The 23,008-nt window shown below is 38.6% G+C and overlaps 1 protein-coding gene across 1 annotated transcript in view; it reads left to right on the forward strand.

The window, feature by feature from the left end:
* The window catches only part of LOC142339410 (methylenetetrahydrofolate reductase (NADPH)-like), a 177,246-nt gene that overhangs the window by 75,777 nt on the left and 78,461 nt on the right, over positions 1–23,008 (forward strand). Inside the window, exon 10 of the mRNA XM_075389428.1 lies at positions 4,538–4,693. Within this exon, the coding sequence (XP_075245543.1) occupies positions 4,538–4,693 (156 nt within the window). The remainder of the gene's footprint in view (positions 1–4,537; positions 4,694–23,008) is intronic.

Below are 23,008 nucleotides of genomic sequence, written 5' to 3' on the forward strand. Positions count from 1 at the left end.
ATAAAAATTGTTGGCAACGTAATAAAAGTAGCAACAAATGCAGACAACAATGGAAAGCATATAGCAAGTTAAATTGAAACAATAAATAAAAATTGTTGGCCACGTAATAAAAGTAGCAACAAATGCAGACAACAATCGAAAGCTCAAAAATTTCATAAACAATTGGTCTCAATAAAACTGTGAGCAGTAGACTGAATCCCCTAAATGGTTTCAATTATGCCTAAGTGGAGAGCAAATGAGAGCTGTTTTTATGAACTAAAGGACCGATGAGGAAAAAACATTTACAAAAAATGGTTAAAGAAGAACAAATAAAACAATGACCAGATTTCTCAGAATCTAAAAAAAACATATTTCCGAAAACAGTTTGTATCATGTTTGTTAGAACTTCAGTTTTGCATTGACAAAATAGAGTAACTGGAATTTTTCTTTTTCTTATTAGATGGCCCGTGGAATCTTGCAATAATGAGATGAAGTGACGGAAAAACACCAAAGGAATTAACACCAACAAAGAGCCGTTGACACCCCTCATTATTGAAACTAAATAACATAAAAAAACTGCACCTGTAAAGTCTAAAAATCACTTCTATTTTACAAAGAAAACTAGCATACTTTTGTGGCCTTTAAACGACTGCGACTATGCTTTATTAGAGCATACTTATCACCTTTAAAAATTGTTTGCCGAGAAATTGAAGAGGAAAAAAAGGAAAACAGAAGTCAGATTTTCGCAGGTCAAAAACATCGCTCTCAAAAACCCAAAATCTTTTTTATAGCTGCGAAGCTGTAAGCTGAGCGTAGCTATATTGCGGTGCTCTTGGTTTTTTTTTTGTTTCGTCGTCTGACGCTCTTTTTTCGTTTTACATTTGTTCACACAGCAAAGTTGAAAAAGTCAAATTTTCTGAATGACTTCTTCTTCTCACTAATGGCATTTGCGCGCGTGACGTCATTTCTCACTCGCTTTTGCGAAAGATTTTAGGTTATTTGCGTGATTAGATTTTGATCATACATGACTTACCTCACTCAATAAAATGACTTTTGCACTTTAAAACTTAAGTTTAATTTGAATTTGTTAAAGGTCAAAGGAACTCCTATGTGCAGTAAAGGTCCCTAATAAGAGGCTTCTGCGGAATGAATTTTAACAAGCTTTATTAATTTATCTCTGAATGTTTTTTTACCTAGTTTTTTGAGCGGCGTCGATTTTTTTTTCAATTTAGATCTGTATCTGTTTCTATCTCTATTATTTGGCACGCAGGTCTATTCTTTGGCAGCTATTCCGGCAATCTGCCGGCTATGTTAAGCACGTTTTTCTCAATTGACAAATCTGTTCGAAACAATTTCACGCCTTATAACTACTCGTTTCTCTAACGCCTCCAGCGTGATTAAAATAAGTACTCGAATTTTTTACTTCTTTTCGGCAAAGGTCGAAAAAAGTGTGAACAGATCTTAAGGAAAGACAACACGCCAAAACAATTCAATTTCTTTAAATTGTAAAGAAAAATAGCTGGAAATGCCCTTAAATAGAGTCCTTAGAATTGAATGAAAAACTCAGAACTACTGTAACAAAAATATAATCAAAGCTTAAACAATTGAAACTTTTGCCCTGAAAGCCAAATTTGATCCATTTGAATATACAACTCAAGGCATGCAAAAGCCTTGAAAGGGGGTTGATCGGCCACTAAAAATAAAAGAACTCAAAAAATATGACAAATACTTTAAAAAATGAAAATGGTTGAGTAAAAATCCTAAATTTTTTAAGTTTCCAAATTTCGCAATATTGATTTATTCAAATACGTTTTTGTTCTCTCGCATGTATACATTAATCCATCTGCAAGACCTAAAAAAGCTTCTTTGGTCCTTGAAGATAAATAGCTCATGAAGATTACCTCATGAAAAACTCCTGAATATGAACTCTTGAAAATGATCATTTTGTGACAATAATATCTTCAGAACCATTGCATTGTCTCCAGAAACTATCCAGTACTTCAATTTCCAGCCTAAAATGTTTTCACTGGCCCGTAAAGATTGATAAACTAGAAACACAAAAATTTCAAAAAGTTTTATCAAAAAGTTGCTAAAATTCGTGATATTAAGATGTTGAAAACCATTAAATTGTCAAAATACATTGTACAGTAACCTATCATCAACTCCTAGAGAAACTTTTTCCACTCTTGGGTCGGAAAAACTCAAAATTACAAAAACTTACAAAAAATGTGAAAACAAATTGCAATTTTTATATACGAAAAATGCTTAAATTCATAATATTGAGATGTTGAAAATCATTCTATTGCTACTAGAAACTTTGCAGTAGCCTATTTTCAAATAATGGAGGAGGTTTCATGGCCCCTGGGCTGGAAAAACTAAAAGTGACAAGCATTTTCAATAAACTTAATTAGATTAGCGAAAAATGCTTTGACTGTGGTGTTAAAGTTGGCATAACCAACAGAAACAAACCAAAAATTAGCATAAAAAACGTTTCGCAAAGCAAAAACAGCCATATAATCTATGACCGACCTTCAAAATAACCAAATTAACAAAAATAAAGACAATTTAAAAAAAAATGAGAAATTGCTGCATTCTGGGCTCAAAAATACCTTTTCACCTTAGGCCCTCCAGCAGTTTCAACAAATTAGGCACCTAAAATGCTACTAAAGACAGCTCAGGTGCTCTATTGCAACTTAAGGCCCGCCGAGCTTTACCTGTTTATCCCGTTTCAAAAGTCTCGAAGTAAAACTTAACTTACAACCCAGCCCACCACTAACTAAACATAGCTATTTACTCCATACACTATGTGTTGAAAAATTCTGGTCAGATTGCCTGTAAAATAGCCGCCATTAATTCGCGCAACCCCGATTGGGGTTGAAAGGGAAAAGATGAAGAAATTAGTATTGTACAAAAACATTTTGAAGTGTGAATTGTTTCGATACCATTTTTTAGTTGGACTTTTTTCCTATGTATTAATGTGTGGATACAGAGGCTAGTATCAAAACAAATAAACATTAGAGATGGTAATTAAGACAAAAGAACAAAGTTCAAGTAGCGGGCATCTGAAATTGAGTTGTATGGATTTATACTTTTTCTATTTTTGCTTTCGTGTATGGATACTGACGTCGTTGATTCTGGATAGTTCTTCTTTGTAACTTCCGCTACAAAGCAATTTGAACAGAACGAGGAGAATGAAACTATCCTTGAGAAATTGAAAGCATTTCTCGACAAAGTTCATCAAGCTATAAAGCGAAACCAAATTTTTTTCGACGAAGTACAAAAAACCATTAGAGCCAATAAAATACGAAGGCTCAGAAGATGAGGGAGGTTATTAAACAATTACATATCGAAGAATGAGTAAAACTCAATAAAAAGAGAAAACTAAAAGACAATTTCTGAGAAGCCTGTTAAATTTTTTAATAATGTTCTCAACAAACGTTTTCAAAATATTTGAAGAAGCTGTTGAAGTAATTCGTTGAGCACCCAAACGACGCCCAAACGCACTGAAGAACACTTACAACATGAGAAAGGAGAGAAAACTACAAAAACTGGATATTGTTGATATATTTTTATGAAATATGTGCAATCAAACCAACGATAACCCTAGAACCAACCCTAATTAAACAAATGAATACGTCAAAAACTCTGAAAGGCAGAAAAAAGAGTAATTAGGCAAAAAAAATTGTAAACGTCGAGAGTTAAGCAAGAAAATCGTTAAAATTTAGACACAAACTTCAATTAAAAAATAACAAATTACAAAGTGAGTGAACCCCCACATAAATTTTAGTTTCAACCAAGAAAGCTACCTCGAACATTAGGAACTTGAAAAAGAGTAGAAAAAACAGCTAAAAAAGCGTCGAAAACGGCAAAATCACAAAATTAGCGCAAGATTGTATATAAAACTCTAATATGTGATTGACATGGTCAAAAATGCTCCCAATCAAACAATTACCTATTAAAATGGTTTAGAAGTAAATTTCGCGTACAATTACTTAAGTTTAGTAAAAACTAAAACAGCAAACTGGTTGGAAAAAGCCGCACGTGATCAAAATATTTCGCCCGCTTAGCATTTGTCTTTTTCATACCTACGCTTCTCGCTCTCTCAAAAACAGCTTGAACTGAAAATCACTCTCTCTTCTCTTTGCCGTTCAATTAGTTCAACGGATTCACCTAAACACTTATTTTTCACGTGCGGCACCTGTTTTGAATACACTTCCAAAAATTATCGATAAAAAAGACGCTGCAGCAATACCCGTCTTCGAGTCGTATAAAAATACACACCACCAGTACAATGCAAATTCTGCGGACTGTAAAAAAAATGAGAGCGGTTAAATAATAGCCCTTGAGAGGCCGAAAGCGGCTAATAATAAAGTACAAATTATTGCTAACAATCCCAATCAATTGATTTCAGATAGTTTTTACGTTCTAATTGAAGTGAAGTTTGGATGGGCAGAATTAACAATTTTTTATTGAAGTTTTTTTTTGCCTATTATACGAACATCTCTCATTGTCCGAGTTCAAGTGGGAGTACTTTTTGAAAAAAATCATTTGCTTTAAGGCATTTGATATCTGGCGAGAGCATTGGGCCTCCATCTACGAAGAGGGCTCCAAATCGCGCAATCTGATCGAATCCATCCGCAACTCGTATGTCCTGGTAAACCTTGTGGACAACGACTTCCCCAAAGAAACTGTTCTGTGGCCTCTGCTCATCGAAGTAAGTTTTCAATCTTTTGCTTCATGTGTTGAAATAATGTATTTATAGCTGCGAGGCTGTAAGCTGAGCGAAGCTATATTGCGGTGCTCTTGGTTTTTTACAATTCAAAGAATTTGAATTGTATTGGGGCGCTGTCTTTTTTGTAAGATCTGTTCACACACTTTCATGATTTTTGAAGTCAAATTGGAGTAGTGATTTTGGTCACGCCGAAACAGGAAGTGGAGCGAAAAAGCGAGTGGTTTTGCGGCGTTAATTTTTTCGCTCCAAATTTAAAGTAGAGTGAGAAAACGGTGTTTGAACGAAAATTCGCTTTCTGGCTTGTGGTTTTTTGTTCACATGCGGCAATTTGACTTTGATTTTTACTGTTTTTTCGTTTTTTTTGGATCGGATTTTTTCCATTCATAGTCAGTTCTAGGTCTAGTTTTCTGTTTAGTCAATGAAAATTTTTTATAGCTGCGAAGCTGTAAGCTGAGCGTAGCTATATTGCGGTGCTCTTGGTTTTTTTTTTGTTTCGTCGTCTGACGCTCTTTTTTCGTTTTACATTTGTTCACACAGCAAAGCTGAAAAAGTCAAATTATCTGACTTCTTCCTCTCACTAGCGGCATTTGCGCGCGTGACGTCATTTCTCACTCTCTTTAGCAAAAGTTTTTTGCGTGATTAGATTTTGATCACAAGTGACTTACCTCACTCAATAAAATGACTTTTGCACTTTAAAACTTAAGTTTAATTTGAATTTGTTTAAGGTCAAAGGAACTCATATGTGTAATAACGGGCCCTAATAAGAGTCTTCTGCGGACTGAATTTTAACAAATTTTATTAATTTATCGCTGAATGTTTTTTTACCTAGTTTTTTGAGCGGCGTCGATTTTTTTTTCAATTTAGATCTGTATCTGTTTCTATCTCTATTATATGGCACGCAGGTCTATTCTTTCGCAGCTATTCCGGCAATCTGCCGGCTATGTTTGAATTGTACGTCGGGACTTGTCCTGCTTTGTTTTTTTGTTTCGTCGTCTGACGCTCTTTTTCGTTTTACATTTGTTCACACAGCAAAGCTGAAAAAGTCAAATTTTCTGAATGACTTCTCCCTCTCACTAACGGCATTTGCGCGCGTGACGTCATTTCTCACTCGCTTTAGCAAAAGTTTTTAGGTTATTTGCGTGATTAGATTTTGATCATATGTGACTTACCTCACTCAATAAAATGACTTTTGCACTTTAAAACTTAAGTTTAGTTTGAATTTGTTTAGGGTCAAAGGAACTCATTTGTGCAGTAAAGGTCCCTAATAAGAGGCTTCTGCGGAATGAATTTTAACAAGCTTTATTAATTTATCTCTGAATGTTTTTTACCTAGTTTTTTGAGCGGCGTCGATTTTTTTTTCAATTTAGATCTGTATCTGTTTCTATCTCTATTATATGGCACGCAGGTCTATTCTTTCGCAGCTATTCCGGCAATCTACTGGCTATGGTTTTCTAGTTAAGACATAAAAAGTTTTTCCAGCCAATTTTTTTTATATTACCGAGCGCACTTTCGAGCATTTTTGATGGTAGTACATTCAACACTTTGTAATTAACACTGCAAAATCTGCGCGAATTATCAACAAATCACATTCCGCTGATCAGCTGACCGCAAGGCTCATAACGCGGGGTACCATGGGGCACTTTCTCTGTGTCGTGTGGACATAATCGCCGGTTTTAATATGCAGAGCAGTTCTCTGTGGTACTGATTAGCTCAACTCCTGTGATCCTGCTCCCGGGTACGGATACATTCATTATGTTTCCCTTGTTCTTACCGCACTACTCAGGGGCATTGACCACAGTGCTTTGCACCTGAAAACGCTTAACCTCCAACAGTGTCATCAATTGCAGCCATAGAGTGTCTGAACCAATGGCCTCATCACGAGCTGAAGTGGTCATTTGACATCTGTACATTGGACCAAGAGTACCAATGTTGTTACTCGAGTCAGGATGACCCTGAACGCCTATTTCAGACAGAAAATGTCCCAGAAGACATATTCATTACGGAACGCTCAGAAAAATACACAGCACTTGAGTTGGTTTCAGAGAAGATAGTTACATGAACAGACTTAGCCCGTAGTCAACTTAACAGGTATGAACGGCTTTGAATAGACCGATGACTTCTTGACGCCTGTGAGGTACCATACGACATTGAGAAGATTCCGCGAGACACCAATTTGGGCTCAAACTGGACAAATGCAACCGGCGCTCGAGGGTGGACACGGTCTGGAGGGCTATTTCGAATCATAGGAACACTTTGTTGAATCATAGGACTGCATAACCGAATCATAGTCCCAATACGTCTGAATATACATGAACCCACAAGTGCGAGTCATAAGCGCATTGTGTCAAATCATAGTTCCACAAAAACGGGACAATTAGATTCGTAATCCGTTCACATCTGCCTCATAGTCCCACAAAAATTGAGCTAACTGATAGGGATAGCTCAGGTAACTTCGCAGCATGAGCTCCAAGCTAAGAAAAAGCGAACCTAAAAATGTCTAGTAAAGCTTGTGACAAAAAAATGGATTTTGCAATTGTATTCAGTATTGTTATTTATCGAGTTTTTAAGGATTTATACAAGACAAAAACCCAAGGAAAAACTGTTTTTCTCCTTCGTGTGACGTTTTATCAGTTATCATAGAGAGTTAACATCGCAATTTTCTCAAATACTTTCCAGTAACTAATTTATGAGACAAAAGAGTTTCAGCGTGCATTAGAAATTTTTCTGATCATAGTTGCGCAGATTTGCACAGTCTGGATCGTCGAATCATAGTCGCGCATTTTTCCACCATCTGTTTTGTCGGAGCATGCATCTCTTAAACTGCAGTTTCGCACTATTTCCGGCATTAGTTCACAATTTCTAATCACTTCAATGTCTTATCGGAGCAAATGGTCATGGCCAATTTTCGTCTGGAGCACACATTCTGATCACAGACACAGTTCCAAATCGGAGCTTGAAATTTCGGATAGAACCGCAGGGTCGAAACGTTAAAGTCGTTTTGTCGGATTTTTTTCGTGGTAGTTAGCGTTAATGCGAAGTAATTCGAGTCTTGACAGTTTCGTTGTCTTGACCGTCTAGTAATGGCCAATTTTTTTCTTGATCAATCTGTTCATTGTTCTCCACCTCACAGCTGGCATCAATGCAAAAACACGGAATAGTTCAAACTATAGAATAACAGAAACAGAAGATTTTGTCTCTACGCTCTAAATAAAGTTCAGGTAAATTTACCTGAAAAAACACCTGAATTTACCTGAATCGTTCAGGCAAATTGTTCCCACCTGAACTATACCTGAACTTACCTGAAATTTACCTGAAATGTACCTGAAAATTTCAGGCGTCACTGGCTGAACTTTTACCTGAACTTGCCTGAAAATCACCTGAAAAATACACCTGAAAAGTTCAGGTAGTTTTTCTGGTTCAGGTATTTTTACCTGAATTTCACCTGCAAATTTCAGGCGTCACTGGCTGAATTTTTACCTGAACTTGCCTGAAAATCACCTGAAAAATACACCTGAAAAGTTCAGGTAGGTTTTCTGGTTCAGGTATTTTTACCTGAATTTCACCTGAAAATTTCAGGCGTCACTGGCTGAATTTTTACCTGAACTTGCCTGAAAATCACCTGAAAAATACACCTGAAAAGTTCAGGTAGTTTTTCTGGTTCAGGTATTTTTACCTGAATTTCACCCGAAAATTTCAGGTTTTTAAAATAAACCGAAAAACAACCTGACGAGCTCAAAAACCAGAAAACACTATTAGAAAGCGCCGCAAATGCGGATCCCTACAAGCCCTCAAAAACAGAGCACACAAAAGAAACAGAGGGCAACAGAGAAATTGAGCAACTGTCGGAAAAATTTTCCCCAGTCAATTTATCAACCGACCATTGAGAAAAATTTTCCAGTATAGTGTAATTTTTAAGTGAATCTCAGCTCAGTATGCACATAGTACACACCTTATACAGGACCGCCATCGAGAAGGCGTCCACTAAGGCCCCGAACTATTGGAGAGCACTAATAGGATGCGCGGCAAAACCGCATCCATAGATGCTCTCACTAATAAAACAAACAAACAAAACAAAAGACAACAAGCAAATGAGCAACTGTCGGAAATATTTTCCTCGGTCAATTTATCAACCGACCATTGAGAAAAAAATTTCCAGTATAATGTAATTTTTAAGTGAATCTAAGCTCAGTATGCACATAGTACACACCTTATACAGGACCGCCATCGCGAAGGCGTGCACTAAGGCCCCGAACTATTGGAGAGCACTAACAGGATGCGCGGCAAAACCGGATCCATAGATGCTCTCACTAATAAAACAAACAAACAAAACAAAAGACAACAAACAAATGAGCAACTGTCGGAAATGTTTTTCTCAGTCAATTTATCAACCGACCTTTGAGATAAAACTTTCCAGTATAATGTAATTTTTAAGTGAATCTCCGCTCAGTATGCACATAGTACACACCTTATACAGGACCGCCATCGAGAAGGCGTCCACTAAGGCCCCGAACTATTGGAGAGCACTAACAGGATGCGCGGCAAAACCGGATCCATAGATGCTCTCACTAATAAAACAAACAAACAAAACAAAAGACAACAAACAAATGAGCAACTGTCGGAAATGTTTTTCTCAGTCAATTTATCAACCGACCTTTGAGAAAAAACTTTCCAGTATAATGTAATTTTTAAGTGAATCTCAGCTCAGTATGCACATAGTACACACCTTATACAGGACCACCATCGAGAAGGCGTCTTCTAAGGCCCCGAACTATTGGAGAGCACTATTACGATGTGCGGCAAAACCGGATCCATAGAGGCTCTCACTATTAAAACAAACAAAACAAAAGACAACAAACAAATGAGCAATTGTGGGAAAAATTATCCCCAGTCAATTTATCAACCGAACATTGAGAAAACTTTTTCCAGTATAATGTGATTTTTTAAAAGAATCTCAGCTTAGTATGCACATAGTACACAACCTATACAGGCCCGCCATCGAGAAGGCGTCCACTAAGGCCCCGAACTATTGGAGAGCGCCAATAGGATGCGCGGCAAAACCGGATCCATAGATGCTCTCACTAAAAAAACAAACAAACACATCGAAAGACAACAAACAAATGAGCAACTGTCGGAAATATTTTCCTCAGTCAATTTATCAACCGACCATTGAGAAAAAATTTTCCAGTATAATGTAATTTTTAAGTGAATCTCAGCTCAGTATGCACATAGTACACACCTTATACAGGACCGCCATCTAGAAGGCGTCCACTAAGGCCCCGACCTATTGGAGAGCACTAACAGGATGCGCGGCAAAACCGGATCCATAGATGCTCTCACTAATAAAACAAACAAACCAAACAAAGGACAACAAATAAATGAGCAACTGTCGGTAATAATTTCCTCAGTCAATTTATCAACCGACCATTGAGAAAAAATTTTCCAGTATAATGTAATTTTTAAGTGAATCTCAGCTCAGTATGCACATAGTACACATATTATACAGGACCGCCATCGAGAAGGCGTCCACTAAGGCCCCGAACTATTGGAGAGCGCCAATAGGATGCGCGGCAAAACGGGATCCATAGATGCTCTCACTAATAGAACAAACAAACAAAACAAAAGACAACAAACAAATGAGCAACTGTCGGAAATATTTTCCTCAGTCAATTTATCAACCGACCATTGAGAAAAATTTTTCCAGTATAATGTAATTTTTAAGTGAATCTCAGCTCAGTATGCACATAGTACACATATTATACAGTACCGCCATCGAGAAGGCGTCCACTAAGGCCCCGAACTATTGGAGAGCGCCAATAGGATGCGCGGCAAAACGGGATCCATAGATGCTCTCACTAATAGAACAAACAAACAAAACAAAAGACAACAAACAAATGAGCAACTGTCGGAAATATTTTCCTCAGTCAATTTATCAACCGACCATTGAGAAAACATTTTCCAGTATAATGTAATTTTTAAGTGAATCTCAGCTCAGTATGCACATAGTACACACCTTATACAGGACCGCCATCGAGAAGGCGTCTTCTAAGGCCCCGAACTATTGGAGAGCACTATTACGATGCGCGGCAAAACCGGATCCATAGAGGCTCTCACTAATAAAACAAACAAAACAAAAGACAACAAACAAATGAGCAATTGTGGGAAAAATTATCCCCAGTCAATTTATCAACCGAACATTGAGAAAACTTTTTCCAGTATAATGTAATTTTTTAAAAGAATCTCAGCTTAGTATGCACATAGTACACAACCTATACAGGCCCGCCATCGAGAAGGCGTCCACTAAGGCCCCGAACTATTGGAGAGCGCCAATAGGATGCGCGGCAAAACCGGATCCATAGATGCTCTCACTAAAAAAACAAACAAACACATCGAAAGACAACAAACAAATGAGCAACTGTCGGAAATATTTTCCTCAGTCAATTTATCAACCGACCATTGAGAAAAAATTTTCCAGTATAATGTAATTTTTAAGTGAATCTCAGCTCAGTATGCACATAGTACAAACCTTTTACAGGACCGCCATCGAGAAGGCGTCCACTAAGGCCCCGACCTATTGGAGAGCACTAACAGGATGCGCGGCAAAACCGGATCCATAGATGCTCTCACTAATAAAACAAACAAACCAAACAAAAGACAACAAATAAATGAGCAACTGTCGGAAATAATTTCCTCAGTCAATTTATCAACCGACCATTGAGAAAAAATTTTCCAGTATAATGTAATTTTTAAGTGAATCTCAGCTCAGTATATACATAGTACACATCTTATACAGGACCGCCATCCAGAAGGCGTCCACTAAGGCCCCGAACTATTGGAGAGCGCCAATAGGATGCGCGGCAAAACGGGATCCATAGATGCTCTCACTAATAGAACAAACAAACAAAACAAAAGACAACAAACAAATGAGCAACTGTCGGAAATATTTTCCTCAGTCAATTTATCAACCGACCATTGAGAAAACTTTTTCCAGTATAATGTAATTTTTTAAAAGAATCTCAGCTTAGTATGCACATAGTACACAACCTATACAGGCCCGCCATCGAGAAGGCGTCCACTAAGGCCCCGAACTATTGGAGAGCGCCAATAGGATGCGCGGCAAAACCGGATCCATAGATGCTCTCACTAAAAAAACAAACAAACACATCGAAAGACAACAAACAAATGAGCAACTGTCGGAAATATTTTCCTCAGTCAATTTATCAACCGACCATTGAGAAAAAATTTTCCAGTATAATGTAATTTTTATGTGAATCTCAGCTCAGTATGCACATAGTACACACCTTATACAGGACCGCCATCGAGAAGGCGTCCACTAAGGCCCCGACCTATTGGAGAGCACTAACAGGATGCGCGGCAAAACCGGATCAATAGATGCTCTCACTAATAAAACAAACAAACCAAACAAAAGACAACAAATGAATGAGCAACTGTCGTAAATAATTTCCTCAGTCAATTTATCAACCAACCATTGAGAAAAAATTTTCCAGTATAATGTAATTTTTAAGTGAATCTCAGCTCAGTATGCGCATAGTACACATCTTATACAGGACCGCCATCGAGAAGGCGTCCACTAAGGCCCCGACCTATTGGAGAGCACTAACAGGATGCGCGGCAAAACCGGATCCATAGATGCTCTCACTAATAAAACAAACAAACCAAGCAAAAGACAACAAATAAATGAGCAACTGTCGGAAATAACTTCCTCAGTCAATTTATCAACCGACCATTGAGAAAAAATTTTCCAGTATAATGTAATTTTTAAGTGAATCTCAGCTCAGTATGCACATAGTACACATCTTATACATGACCGCCATCGAGAAGGCGTCCACTAAAGCCCCGAACTATTGGAGAGCGCCAATAGGATGCGCGGCAAAACGGGATCCATAGATGCTCTCACTAATAGAACAAACAAACAAAAGAAAAGACAACAAACAAATGAGCAACTGTCGGAAATATTTTCCTCAGTCAATTTATCAACCGACCATTGAGAAAAAATTTTCCAGTATAATGTAATTTTTAAGTGAATCTCAGCTCAGTTTGCACATAGTACACACCTTATACAGGACCGCCATCGAGAAGGCGTCCACTAAGGCCCCGACCTATTGGAGAGCACTAACAGGATGCGCGGCGAAACCGGATCCATAGATGCTCACTAATAAAGCAAACAAACCAAACAAAAGACAACAAATAAATGAGCAACTGTCGGAAATAATTTCCTCAGTCAATTTATCAACCGACCATTGAGAAAAAATTTTCCAGTATAATGTAATTTTTAAGTGAATCTCAGCTCAGTATGCACATAGTACACATCTTCTACAGGACCGCCATCGAGAAGGCGTCCACTAAGGCTCCGAACTATTGGAGAGCGCCAATAGGATGCGCGGCAAAACGGGATCCATAGATGCTCTCACTAATAGAACAAACAAACAAAACAAAAGACAACAAACAAATGAGCAACTGTCGGAAATATTTTCCTCAGTCAATTTATCAACCGACCATTGAGAAAACTTTTTCCAGCATAATGTAATTTTTTAAAAGAATCTCAGCTTAGTATGCACATAGTACACAACCTATACAGGCCCACCATCGAGAAGGCGTCCACTAAGGCCCCGAACTATTGGAGATCGCCAATAGGATGCGCGTCAAAACCGGATCTATAGATGCTCTCACTAAAAAAACAAACAAACACATCGAAAGACAACAAACAAATGAGCAACTGTCGGAAATATTTTCCTCAGTCAATTTATCAACCGACCATTGAGAAAAAATTTTCCAGTATAATGTAATTTTTAAGTGAATCTCAGCTCAGTATGCACATAGTACACACCTTATACAGGACCGCCATCGAGAAGGCGTCCACTAAGGCCCCGACCTATTGGAGAGCACTAACAGGATGCGCGGCAAAACCGGATCCATAGATGCTCTCACTAATAAAACAAACAAACCAAACAAAAGACAACAAATAAATGAGCAACTGTCGGAAATAATTTCCTCAGTCAATTTATCAACCGACCATTGAGAAAAAATTTTCCAGTATAATGTAATTTTTAAGTGAATCTCAGCTCAGTATGCACATAGTACACACCTTATACATGACCGCCATCGAGAAGGCGTCCACTAAGGCCCCGACCTATTGGAGACCACTAACAGGATGCGCGGCAAAACCGGATCCATAGATGCTCTCACTAATAAAACAAACAAACAAAACAAAAGACAACAAATGAATGAGCAACTGTCGGAAATAATTTCCTCAGTCAATTTATCAACCGACCATTGAGAAAAAATTTTCCAGTATAATGTAATTTTTAAGTGAATCTCAGCTCAGTATGCACATAGTACACACCTTATACAGGACCGCCATCTAGAAGGCGTCCACTAAGGCCCCGACCTATTGGAGAGCACTAACAGGATGCGCGGCAAAACCGGATCCATAGATGCTCTCACTAATAAAACAAACAAACCAAACAGAGGACAACAAATAAATGAGCAACTGTCGGTAATAATTTCCTCAGTCAATTTATCAACCGACCATTGAGAAAAAATTTTCCAGTATAATGTAATTTTTAAGTGAATCTCAGCTCAGTATGCACATAGTACACACCTTATACAGGACCGCCATCTAGAAGGCGTCCACTAAGGCCCCGACCTATTGGAGAGCACTAACAGGATGCGCGGCAAAACCGGATCCATAGATGCTCTCACTAATAAAACAAACAAACCAAACAAAGGACAACAAATAAATGAGCAACTGTCGGTAATAATTTCCTCAGTCAATTTATCAACCGACCATTGAGAAAAAATTTTCCAGTATAATGTAATTTTTAAGTGAATCTCAGCTCAGTATGCACATAGTACACACCTTATACTGGACCACCATCGAGAAGGCGTCTTCTAAGGCCCCGAACTATTGGAGAGCACTATTACGATGCGCGGCAAAACCGGATCCATAGAGGCTCTCACTAATAAAACAAACAAAACAGAAGACAACAAACAAATGAGCAATTGTGGGAAAAATTATCCCCAGTCAATTTATCAACCGAACATTGAGAAAACTTTTTCCAGTATAATGTAATTTTTTAAAAGAATCTCAGCTTAGTATGCACATAGTACACAACCTATACAGGCCTGCCATCGAGAAGGCGTCCACTAAGGCCCCGAACTATTGGAGAGCGCCAATAGGATGCGCGGCAAAACCGGATCCATAGATGCTCTCACTAAAAAAAACAAACAAACACATCGAAAGACAACAAACAAATGAGCAACTGTCGGAAATATTTTCCTCAGTCAATTTATCAACCGACCATTGAGAAATAATTTTCCAGTATAATGTAATTTTTAAGTAAATCTCAGCTCAGTATGCACATAGTACACACCTTATACAGGACCGCCATCGAGAAGGCGTCCACTAAGGCCCCGACCTATTGGAGAGCACTAACAGGATGCGCAGCAAAACCGGATCCATAGATGCTCTCACTAATGAAACAAACAAACCAAACAAAAGACAACAAATAAATGAGCAACTGTCGGAAATAATTTCCTCAGTCAATTTATCAACCGACCATTGAGAAAAAATTTTCCAGTATAATGTAATTTTTAAGTGAATCTCAGCTCAGTATGCACATAGTACACATCTTATACAGGACCGCCATCGAAAAGGCGTCCACTAAGGCCCCGAACTATTGGAGAGCGCCAATAGGATGCGCGGCAAAACGGGATCCATAGATGCTCTCACTAATAGAACAAACAAACAAACAAAAGACAACAAACAAATGAGCAACTGTCGGAAATATTTTCCTCAGTCAATTTATCAACCGACCATTGAAAAAAAATTTTCCAGTATAAAGTAATTTTTAAGTGAATCTCAGCTCAGTATGCACATAGTACACACCTTATACAGGACCGCCATCGAGAAGGCGTCCACTAAGGCCCCGACCTATTGGAGAGCACTAACAGGATGCGCGGCAAAACCGGATCCATAGATGCTCTCACTAATAAAACAAACAAACAAAACAAAAGACAACAAATGAATGAGCAACTGTCGGAAATAATTTCCTCAGTCAATTTATCAACCGACCATTGAGAAAAAAATTTCCAGTATAATGTAATTTTTAAGTGAATCTCAGCTCAGTATGCACATAGTACACACCTTATACAGGACCACCATCGAGAAGGCGTCTTCTAAGGCCCCGAACTATTGGAGAGCACTATTACGATGCGCGGCAAAACCGGATCCATAGAGGCTCTCACTAATAAAACAAACAAAACAAAAGACAACAAACAAATGAGCAATTGTGGGAAAATTTATCCCCAGTCAATTTATCAACCGAACATTGAGAAAACTTTTTCCAGTATAATGTAATTTTTTAAAAGAATCTCAGCTTAGTATGCACATAGTACACAACCTATACAGGCCCGCCATCGAGAAGGCGTCCACTAATGCCCCGAACTATTGGAGAGCGCCAATAGGATGCGCGGCAAAACCGGATCCATAGATGCTCTCACTAAAAAAACAAACAAACACATCGAAAGACAACAAACAAATGAGCAACTGTCGGAAATATTTTCCTCAGTCAATTTATCAACCGACCATTGAGAAAAAATTTTCCAGTATAATGTAATTTTTATGTGAATCTCAGCTCAGAATGCACATAGTACACACCTTATACAGGACCGCCATCGAGAAGGCGTCCACTAAGGCCCCGACCTATTGGAGAGCACTAACAGGATGCGCGGCAAAACCGGATCCATAGATGCTCTCATTAATAAAACAAACAAACCAAACAAAAGACAACAAATAAATGAGCAACTGTCGGAAATAATTTCCTCAGTCAATTTATCAACCGACCATTGAGAAAAAATTTTCCAGTATAATGTAATTTTTAAGTGAATCTCAGCTCAGTATGCACATAGTACACATCTTATACAGGACCGCCATCGAGAAGGCGTCCACTAAGGCCCCGAACTATTGGAGAGCGCCAATAGGATGCGCGGCAAAACGGGATCCATAGATGCTCTCACTAATAGAACAAACAAACAAAACAAAAGACAACAAACAAATGAGCAACTGCCGGAAATAATTTCCTCAGTCAATTTATCAACCGACCATTGAGAAAAAATTTTCCAGTATAATGTAATTTTTAAGTGAATCTCAGCTCAGTATGCACATAGTACACACCTTATACAGGACCACCATCGAGAAGGCGTCTTCTAAGGCCCCGAACTATTGGAGAGCACTATTACGATGCGCGGCAAAACCGGATCCATAGAGGCTCTCACTAATAAAACAAACAAAACAAAAGACAACAAACAAATGAGCAATTGTGGGAAAAATTATCCCCAGTCAATTTATCAACCGAACATTGAGAAAACTTTTTCCAGTATAATGTAATTTTTTAAAAGAATCTCAGCTTAGTATGCACATAGTACACAACCTATACAGGCCCGCCATCGAGAAGGCGTCCACTAAGGCCCCGAACTATTGGAGAGCGCCAATAGGATGCGCGGCAAAACCGGATCCATAGATGCTCTCACTAAAAAAACAAACAAACAATTCGAAAGACAACAAACAAATGAGCAACTGTCGGAAATATTTCCTCAGTCAATTTATCAACCGACCATTGAGAAAAAATTTTCCAGTATAATGTAATTTTTAAGTGAATCTCCGCTCAGTATGCACATAGTACACACCTTATACAGGACCGCCATCGAAAAGGCGTCCACTAAGGCCCCGAACTATTGGAGAGCACTAACAGGATGCGCGGCAAAACCGGATCCATAGATGCTCTCACTAAAAAAACAAACAAACAATTCGAAAGACAACAAACAAATGAGCAACTGTCGGAAATATTTTCCTCAGTCAATTTATCAACCGACCATTGAGAAAAAATTTTCCAGTATAATGTAATTTTTAAGTGAATCTCCGCTCAGTATGCACATAGTACACACCTTATACAGGACCGCCATCGAGAAGGCGTCTTCTAAGGCCCCGAACTATTGGAGAGCACTATTACGATGCGCGGCAAAACCGGATCCATAGAGGCTCTCACTAATAAAACGAACAAAACAAAAGACAACAAACAAATGAGCAATTGTGGGAAAATTTATCCCCAGTCAATTTATCAACCGAACATTGAGAAAACTTTTTCCAGCATAATGTAATTTTTTAAAAGAATCTCAGCTTAGTATGCACATAGTACACAACCTATAAAGGCCCGCCATCGAGAAGGCGTCCACTAATGCCCCGAACTATTGGAGAGCGCCAATAGGATGCGCGGCAAAACCGGATCCATAGATGCTCTCACTAAAAAAACAAACAAACACATCGAAAGACAACAAACAAATGAGCAACTGTCGGAAATATTTTCCTCAGTCAATTTATCAACCGACCATTGAGAAAAAATTTTCCAGTATAATGTAATTTTTAAGTGAATCTCAGCTCAGAATGCACATAGTACACACCTTATACAGGACCGCCATCGAGAAGGCGTCCACTAAGGCCCCGACCTATTGGAGAGCACTAACAGGATGCGCGGCAAAACCGGATCCATAGATGCTCTCATTAATAAAACAAACAAACCAAACAAAAGACAACAAATAAATGAGCAACTGTCGGAAATAATTTCCTCAGTCAATTTATCAACCGACCATTGAGAAAAAACTTTCCAGTATAATGTAATTTTCAAGTGAATCTCAGCTCAGTATGCACATAGTACAAACCTTATACAGGACCACCATCGAGAAGGCGTCTTCTAAGGCCCCGAACTATTGGAGAGCACTATTACGATGCGCGGCAAAACCGGATCCATAGAGGCTCTCACTAATAAAACAAACAAAACAAAAGACAACAAACAAATGAGCAATTGTGGGAAAAATTATCCCCAGTCAATTTATCAACCGAACATTGAGAAAACTTTTTCCAGTATAATGTAATTTTTTAAAAGAATCTCAGCTTAGTATGCACATAGTACACAACCTATACAGGCCCGCCATCGAGAAGGCGTCCACTAAGGCCCCGAACTATTGGAGAGCGCCAATAGGATGCGCGGCAAAACCGGATCCATAGATGCTCTCACTAAAAAAACAAACAAACAATTCGAAAGACAACAAACAAATGAGCAACTGTCGGAAATATTTTCCTCAGTCAATTTATCAACCGACCATTGAGAAAAAATTTTCCAGTATAATGTAATTTTTAAGTGAATCTCAGCTCAGTATGCACATAGTACACACCTTATACAGGACCGCCATCGAGAAGGCGTCCACTAAGGCCCCGACCTATTGGAGAGCACTAACAGGATGCGCGGCAAAACCGGATCCATAGATGCTCTCACTAATAAAACAAACAAACCAAACAAAAGACAACAAATAAATGAGCAACTGTCGAAAATAATTTCCTCAGTCAATTTATCAACCGACCATTGAGAAAAAATTTTCCAGTATAATGTAAATTTTAAGTGAATCTCACCTCAGTATGCACATAGTACAAACCTTATACAGGACCGCCATCGAGAAGGCGTCCACTAAGGCCCCGAACTATTGGAGAGCGCCAATAGGATGCGCGGCAAAACGGGATCCATAGATGCTCTCACTAATAGAACAAACAAACAAAACAAAAGACAACAAACAAATGAGCAACTGCCGGAAATAATTTCCTCTGTCAATTTATCAACCGACCATTGAGAAAAAATTTTCCAGTATAATGTAATTTTTAAGTGAATCTCAGCTCAGTATGCACATAGTACACACCTTATACAGGACCACCATCGAGAAGGCGTCTTCTAAGGCCCCGAACTATTGGAGAGCACTATTACGATGCGCGGCAAAACCGGATCCATAGAGGCTCTCACTAATAAAACAAACAAAACAAAAGACAACAAACAAATGAGCAATTGTGGGAAAAATTATCCCCAGTCAATTTATCAACCGAACATTGAGAAAACTTTTTCCAGTATAATGTAATTTTTTAAAAGAATCTCAGCTTAGTATGCACATAGTACACAACCTATACAGGCCCGCCATCGAGAAGGCGTCCACTAAGGCCCCGAACTATTGGAGAGCGCCAATAGGATGCGCGGCAAAACCGGATCCATAGATGCTCTCACTAAAAAAACAAACAAACAATTCGAAAGACAACAAACAAATGAGCAACTGTCGGAAATATTTTCCTCAGTCAATTTATCAACCGACCATTGAGAAAAAATTTTCCAGTATAATGTAATTTTTAAGTGAATCTCAGCTCAGTATGCACATAGTACACACCTTATACAGGACCGCCATCGAGAAGGCGTCCACTAAGGCCCCGACCTATTGGAGAGCACTAACAGGATGCGCGGCAAAACCGGATCCATAGATGCTCTCACTAATAAAACAAACAAACCAAACAAAAGACAACAAATAAATGAGCAACTGTCGAAAATAATTTCCTCAGTCAATTTATCAACCGACCATTGAGAAAAAATTTTCCAGTATAATGTAAATTTTAAGTGAATCTCACCTCAGTATGCACATAGTACAAACCTTATACAGGACCGCCATCGAGAAGGCGTCCACTAAGGCCCCGAACTATTGGAGAGCGCCAATAGGATGCGCGGCAAAACGGGATCCATAGATGCTCTCACTAATAGAACAAACAAACAAAACAAAAGACAACAAACAAATGAGCAACTGCCGGAAATAATTTCCTCTGTCAATTTATCAACCGACCATTGAGAAAAAATTTTCCAGTATAATGTAATTTTTAAGTGAATCTCAGCTCAGTATGCACATAGTACACACCTTATACAGGACCACCATCGAGAAGGCGTCTTCTAAGGCCCCGAACTATTGGAGAGCACTATTACGATGCGCGGCAAAACCGGATCCATAGAGGCTCTCACTAATAAAACAAACAAAACAAAAGACAACAAACAAATGAGCAATTGTGGGAAAAATTATCCCCAGTCAATTTATCAACCGAACATTGAGAAAACTTTTTCCAGTATAATGTAATTTTTTAAAAGAATCTCAGCTTAGTATGCACATAGTACACAACCTATACAGGCCCACCATCGAGAAGGCGTCCACTAAGGCCCCGAACTATTGGAGAGCGCCAATAGGATGCGCGGCAAAACCGGATCCATAGATGCTCTCACTAAAAAAACAAACAAACACATCGAAAGACAACAAACAAATGAGCAACTGTCGGAAATATTTTCCTCAGTCAATTTATCAACCGACCATTGAGAAAAAATTTTCCAGTATAATGTAATTTTTAAGTGAATCTCAGCTCAGTATGCACATAGTACACACCTTATACAGGACCGCCATCGAGAAGGCGTCCACTAAGGCCCCGACCTATTGGAGAGCACTAACAGGATGCGCGGCAAAACCGGATCCATAGATGCTCTCACTAATAAAACAAACAAACCAAACAAAAGACAACAAATAAATGAGCAACTGTCGGAAATAATTTCCTCAGTCAATTTATCAACCGACCATTGAGAAAAAATTTTCCAGTATAATGTAATTTTTAAGTGAATCTCAGCTCAGTATGCACATAGTACACATCTTATACAGGACCGCCATCGAGAAGGCGTCCACTAAGGCCCCGAACTATTGGAGAGCGCCAATAGGATGCGCGGCAAAACGGGATCCATAGATGCTCTCACTAATAGAACAAACAAACAAAACGAAAGACAACAAACAAATGAGCAACTGTCGGAAATATTTTCCTCAGTCAATTTATCAACCGACCATTGAGAAAAAATTTTCCAGTATAATGTAATTTTTAAGTGAATCTCAGCTCAGTATGCACATAGTACACACCTTATACAGGACCGCCATCGAGAAGGCGTCCACTAAGGCCCCGAACTATTGGAGAGCACTAATAGGATGTGCGGCAAAACCGGATCCATAGATGCTCTTACTAATAAAACAAACAAACCAAACAAAAGACAACAAATAAATGAGCAACTGTCGGAAATAATTTCCTCAGTCAATTTATCAACCGACCATTGAGAAAAAATTTTCCAGTATAATGTAATTTTTAAGTGAATCTCAGCTCAGTATGCACATAGTACACACCTTATACAGGACCGCCATCGAGAAGGCGTCCACTAAGGCCCCGACCTATTGGAGAGCACTATTACGATGCGCGGCAAAACCGGATCCATAGAGGCTCTCACTAATAGAACAAACAAACAAAACAAAAGACAACAAACAAATGAGCAACTGCCGGAAATAATTTCCTCTGTCAATTTATCAACCGACCATTGAGAAAAAATTTTCCAGTATAATGTAATTTTTAAGTGAATCTCAGCTCAGTATGCACATAGTACACATCTTATACCGGACCGCCATCGAGAAGGCGTCCACTAAGGCCCCGAACTATTGGAGAGCGCCAATAGGATGCGCGGCAAAACGGGATCCATAGATGCTCTCACTAATAGAACAAACAAACAAAACAAAAGACAACAAACAAATGAGCAACTGTCGGAAATATTTTCCTCAGTCAATTTATCAACCGACCATTGAGAAAAAATTTTCCAGTATAATGTAATTTTTAAGTGAATCTCAGCTCAGTATGCACATAGTACACACCTTATACAGGACCGCCATCGAGAAGGCGTCCACTAAGGCCCCGAACTATTGGAGAGCACTAATAGGATGCGCGGCAAAACCGGATCCATAGATGCTCTTACTAATAAAACAAACAAACAAAACAAAAGAAAACAAACAAATGAGCAACTGTCGGAAAAATTTTCCCAAGTCAATTTATCAACCGACCATTGAGAAAAAATTTTCCAATATAATGTAAATTTTAAGTGAATCTCAGCTCAGTATGCACATATTAAACACCTTATACAGGACCGACATCGAGAAGGCGTCAACCAAGGCCCCGAGCTATTGGAGAGCACTAATAGGATGCGCGGCAAAACTGGATCCATAGATGCTCTCACTAATAAAACAAACAAACAAAACAAAAGAAAACAAACAAATGAGCAACTGTCGGAAAAATTTCCCCAAGTCAATTTATCAACCGACCATTGAGAAAAAATTTTCCAATATAATGTAAATTTTAAGTGAATCTCAGCTCAGTATGCACATAGTAAACACCTTGTACAGGACCGCCATCGAGAAGTTGTCAACCAAGGCCCCGAACTATTGGAGAGCACTAATAGGATGCGCAGCAAAACCGAATCCATAGAGGTTCTCACTAAAACAAACAAATAAAACAAAAGACAACAAACAAATGAGCAACTGTCGGAAAAATTTTCCCCAGTCAATTTATCAACCGACCAT

The sequence above is a fragment of the Convolutriloba macropyga genome, chromosome 5, assembly GCF_964194025.1.
Source record: "Convolutriloba macropyga chromosome 5, txConMacr16.3, whole genome shotgun sequence".
NCBI classification, from domain to species: domain Eukaryota; kingdom Metazoa; phylum Xenacoelomorpha; order Acoela; family Convolutidae; genus Convolutriloba; species Convolutriloba macropyga.